The sequence below is a fragment of the Lynx rufus genome, unplaced genomic scaffold, assembly GCF_022079265.1.
Source record: "Lynx rufus isolate CCGP_SWC_20201006 ecotype Redwood Valley unplaced genomic scaffold, mLynRuf1.p SCAF_5, whole genome shotgun sequence".
NCBI lineage: Eukaryota > Metazoa > Chordata > Mammalia > Carnivora > Felidae > Lynx > Lynx rufus.
Window position 1 is genome coordinate 86,300,788 of NW_025814867.1, and position 4,885 is coordinate 86,305,672.

General features: G+C 56.7%; 1 protein-coding gene across 1 annotated transcript in view; it reads left to right on the forward strand.

Moving 5' to 3' along the window:
- Positions 1 to 1,986: 1,986 nt before the first annotated feature.
- The window catches only part of MELTF (melanotransferrin), a 22,854-nt gene continuing 19,955 nt past the window's right edge, over positions 1,987 to 4,885 (forward strand). Inside the window, exons 1-2 of the mRNA XM_047100360.1 lie at positions 1,987 to 2,035; positions 3,865 to 4,019. Of these exons, the coding sequence (XP_046956316.1) occupies positions 1,987 to 2,035; positions 3,865 to 4,019 (204 nt within the window). The remainder of the gene's footprint in view (positions 2,036 to 3,864; positions 4,020 to 4,885) is intronic.

Consider the following 4,885-nt stretch of genomic DNA (forward strand, 5'->3'; position numbering starts at 1 on the left):
ACAAATCCTGCCAGTACCTTCTGGTGGCGCCTGGAGTATGACAAAATGAGCCTTTTCATCCTCATGGTCAGGAGAATGAGACTTGCTAAGGACCCTTCTATTTATTTTATTCTCTTAGGATAGGCATAGTCCCACTGCCAGGGCTACATCCTAGGCCGTTTGTGTGAATTAGAAAGAGGTTCCCTCTCCTGATGAAACCAGCTGGGAATGGAAAAACAGCCTCCACCACACATGTCCCCCTCTGATTCTCCAGAGCAGACATCTTTTGGGGGAAGAAGAATGGCACATCAGAGCCCCCATGACCTACATGTTATATATGGAGAATCTAAAACCCAGAGAGAGGAGAACAAACTTGCCCAAGGTCACCCAGTGAGTCAGTGATAACGAAGGAGTAGCACTCAAGTCTCCCGAAGTGCAGCCTGTGTGATTGCCACAGATCATCTCAGGGTGTGATAAACAGCTGTATAGCCCATTCTTTCCCCCACAGAGCGTAGCAGGTTCAAGGACTGTCAAACTCAGACCCAGGGATCCCTTGTCTCTCACTCAGTGTTCTTATTACATGTGTCCTCTACCCGAGACAGGGAGGCTCTCATTCCTGGGTACTCATGAAAGGGCGATGACAAAAATGAGGACAGAAATGGAGGCAGATAACTGAGTAACAATCTCTGCAGTCCATTCCCCACATCCCCAACACACGCGGGGAACTGCAGTTCCGGTCCACCTAGATCAGTGCTTCTCAGACTCAGCTGTGCACCAGAATCAAAAACATAGACTGTTGGGGCACCTGGGTGGCTCAGTTGGTTAAGTGCCTCACTGTTGTACTCAGGTCATGTCTTGATCTCAGGATTGTGAGTTCAAGCCCTGCATTGGGTTCCACACTAGGTATGAAGCCTACTTAAAAATAAATAAATAAATACATACATACATACATACATACATAAGAGACTGTTGGCCCTTCCCCCAGAGTTTTTGATTTAGTGGGTCAGAGGTAGGCCTGTGAATTTGTATATCTAACAACTTCCCAGATGGTGTTGATTCTGCTGGTCTGGGGACACACTTTGAGACCCAGTGGCCTAGAAAAATAGACAACCCAGCTTTTCCTCCCTCACCTTCTTCTTTCTCTCTCTCCTTTCATGTCCCCCTCTGTAATTTTCTGCTTCATCCTCCTCCCCATTTTTAGTCTTCTTCCCATGTTTCAAACCATGATGGAAGGAGCCACGCTCTGCCAGGGACCTGGGTTCTAGTTCTAGCTCCATCACTGACTAAATGTGTGAACACAGGGCAAAGTCACTTCCCCAGTCTAGGCCCAAGGACAGACAATCCCCCACCCACACAGCCCCTCCCCCAGGCAGGACCACATCTACCTGGGTTCATCTCTGTATCCCCAGATCCTTTGTGCAAATATGTACTTGAAGAGAGGCTGGTGAATGAATTCAATGGCCTTTCAGCTTCCTTGCAGCTCAGACTCCAGGTTTCTGACTTCTTCCTTCCAAATCTGAGCTTTTCCCTCTTCAGTTGAACATGATATTTAGGGTGTTTCTAGAACAAGGGGAGGGGTGAATGCTCTGGAATGTGGGGCAGAGAGTTGAGGGGACACAACTCTAGAACAGCGTGTTAGCTGGGGGAATCAGGTCCCAGACAACAGATACATGACTCTCAGGGACAAGTAAGCCTGTGTGCTCAGAAGCTGGGAGCATCTAGGAGTCGGCGGTTAGACTGGGTCCCCCACGCCGCCTGAGGTTCCGGCAGGGGGCGCCAGAGAGAGGGCCAAGGCCAGCCTGGTTAGCCCAGGTGTCCAGTCTGGGGCGGGAGGGTGCGCCCTAGGGGCGTGGACACCGCCGAGAAACACCCTGGCCGCATTTAAGTAGCTGCAGGCCAGTGCCAGGGAGGAAGGAGGCGAAAAGTTCCAGCAACTGCTGACCTACTCGGACCCAGAGTTAGACGCACCGACACCCAGCCCGGCCCCAGCTAGCTCTAGACCGCGCCATGCGGGGCCCGAGCGTCGCTCTGTGGATCCTCCTCGCTCTGCGCACAGGTGAGGCCCGACGGCCCGGTCTCGGGAGCAGGAGCGGAAGTAGGAGTTGGGGCGGGGGTCCTGCAGTTCTCCAGCCCCGGACCAGGGTCCCACGCAGCTAGGAAGTGTGCTCTGAGTCCTTATCTCCCGGGAAAGAGGGGAGGCGTAGAAAGGCGCTAAGTGCAGCTAAAGACGCCGGGGGTTGGTGGGGGGGGGGGGGTACTAACACTGACCCCGGCCGACTGGGACGTCCGGAGGGCTTCTTGGGGGAAACGGCATTGAGCTGGGCCTTGGAAAAACGGGCCTGCTGACCTGCCCAGGAGAGGGGCGGCCAGAGGCGTGGAGGGGAGCGTCTTGGAAGGTCGGGGGGACAGCTGGGAGGGTGAACGCTCTTGGTAGGCGTGGAAGCCCGAAGAGGGTTTGGGGGCCCGGAGCGACTCTGCCTCTCCCGAGCCCGGGAGGGAAGCGGGAGGAGATTCTAAGGGACCGGTGGTGAGACGTGAGATACGACCCGAGCCGGGAGCGTGTGTTCCCAGAAGCTACGAGCACCCTAGGGCGCCCTGCGAGGTGCACCGAGGAGGAGGGGGCGCTGCTGGGTCTCCTCGCGTCTGCACCACCCTCTCCCAAGGAAGTCAGGGCCCAGGGCAGTGAGGCGTGAGTCTGGGCATCGGGGAGCTGCTGGCAGGGACGGGCGGACACAGGATGGGTTCACCCTGTGACCTCACCAATACAAAATCTGGACCGGCTACCCGGGTCCCAACTCTACGGTTGTCGGGACTACCAAGGTGCAGTCTTGGGGCTCTGGAGAGGGGGGACGCAGTTTCACATTCCAGGATGCCGCCAGGAGCTGGGTTGCAAAAGGAAGGCTGTGGAGGACCCTGCAGTCTTGACCCTTGGAGTGGGGATGGGAAGGACAGGCTGCCAGGAGAGAATGACCTGGTTCCTGGGGGTGGGGAACTGGATCCAAAGCTGGACAGGGTGAGTGGTGGAGGAACTCAGGTCTTCCAAGGCATCGACTGCAAGGACACTGGCCCCACTTCTGCTGGGGCCCCCAGGCTGGATGCTTTCTGGGACCCTGACCCGGTCAGACCTCGGCACCCAGGAGGCTCCCCACCAGGAGGAGGGGTCTAAGCAAAAGTCCACGGAAGAGCTGTGTGTCCTGGCTCTCTACGTAGGTTTACTTACAGCGTAGAAGGTGGCTTTTCTCATCTGCACTCTCCGATGACAGAGCAAGCTCAGAGAGGTGAAAATAAGTTGCCTGAAGTCACTAGCTCCTTCTCCAGGAGCGGAAACGTGAACTCCACCTGCTGGTTCCTCAGCTTCCCCTTGGCACTGTGACCCTGAGGGTGGGTTTGCAATGGATGTGATCACAGATACTCCGAGAGGATGCAAGTCTCCTCAAGGGCAGCCGTAACCACTTCCCAGTCTCAATTCCCGGCTCCTGAGGAGGGCGCAGGGATCCTGAGTGAGAGAACCTGGTCCATCACCCTCTTGTTGGAGGACACAGAGGCCCCAAGACTAGGCAGGAACTTGCCCAGTCACGGAGCCAGCCGCGACTCCCCAGCCAGTGCTCTTTCCAGCCACCAGGCTAAGCAGGTTCGGGGGTAGCCCAGCACTACCCCCGGAGACGTTCCCTGGCCCCTGTAAAGTGCCAGGCTCTGAGCTGCCCCAAGTGCAGGAATATGCGTGCAGTCTGTGACACTTTTTGCCTCGGTCCCTCCCAGCGGGAGGGCAGGGCCGCAGTAGAGCACTGGCTACACAGGCTCGTGGGGTTACACACAGCTGCTGGAGCCAGCCTGCTTGGGCTCGGGATGCCAGGGGAGCCGGACCTCACTGTCCCCTGCCCCCAGCTCTCGGCGGCATGGAGGTGCGGTGGTGCACCACCTCAGACCCGGAGCAGCAGAAATGCAGCGACATGAGCAAAGCCTTCCAGGAAGCCGGTATCCGGCCATCCCTCCTGTGTGTCCAGGGCACCTCAGCCGACCACTGCATCCAGCTCATCACGGTGAGTCCTGCCCCCTCACTCCACTACCACACCCTGCCAGACGGGAGGGCTCTGACTCACGAGGGAGTACACAACAGCGTCATTCACAGAGAAAGGTGCCGATTTCCTCCCTGCCGGGCCGGGCATTAGGATCTCCTGAGTTTCCCAGGCAACAAGGGCCGGCTTGTTTCCCGCCAGGGCCCAGGGCAGCCACTGGGAGGCCACAGAGAGGGCCCCTGCTCCGTGGGCGCCAGTAGGGAAAGATATCTAAGAGGCAGAGTTTTCCTTCCACAAGGCCCCTGCTAGAGTAGGGACACTACCCACCCCCACCAAGGCGCGCCCAGACAGCAGCCCCCTCGGTGGCCCGTGGTAGTTAGGCCGTCATGAAGCTTTCCCGAATGGGGCTTGTGCACTTTCTCAGGAAGGAGGAATGAAGGCCAGCAGTCCTAGGTGGGTGAATGGGGGTGGGAAAGAAGTGCTGAGGGGCGGATCTGCTCAGCTGGCACTGACACTCAGAGGCAGGACTTCAGTGGAAGGACAGTGCCTGGAGGGAAGCTTTCTGGACAGGCACAAGGGAACCTGGGATTTCATTTCAGCTCAGCCCTTGATTTCTCCCCAAAGCTAACCCAATCATATAGTACCACATGGGCCGGGGGCTTCGGTTGGGCTCCACTGGGAGGAAAGCGATTATACTGAACTACAGTTTTATCATGGGCCCCATGACACTGATAGGTATACTGCCATTTGTGTTTTGAAATAAAAAAGGGAAAAAATGAAGCGGGAATTTGTGGGATTCAGTCTGCATCTTAGAAAATCTGAGGTTAACAGTGGAGGTGGAGGTCTGAGAGGCAGGAAAATGAGGGAGGCTCACTTTCCACTACATACCG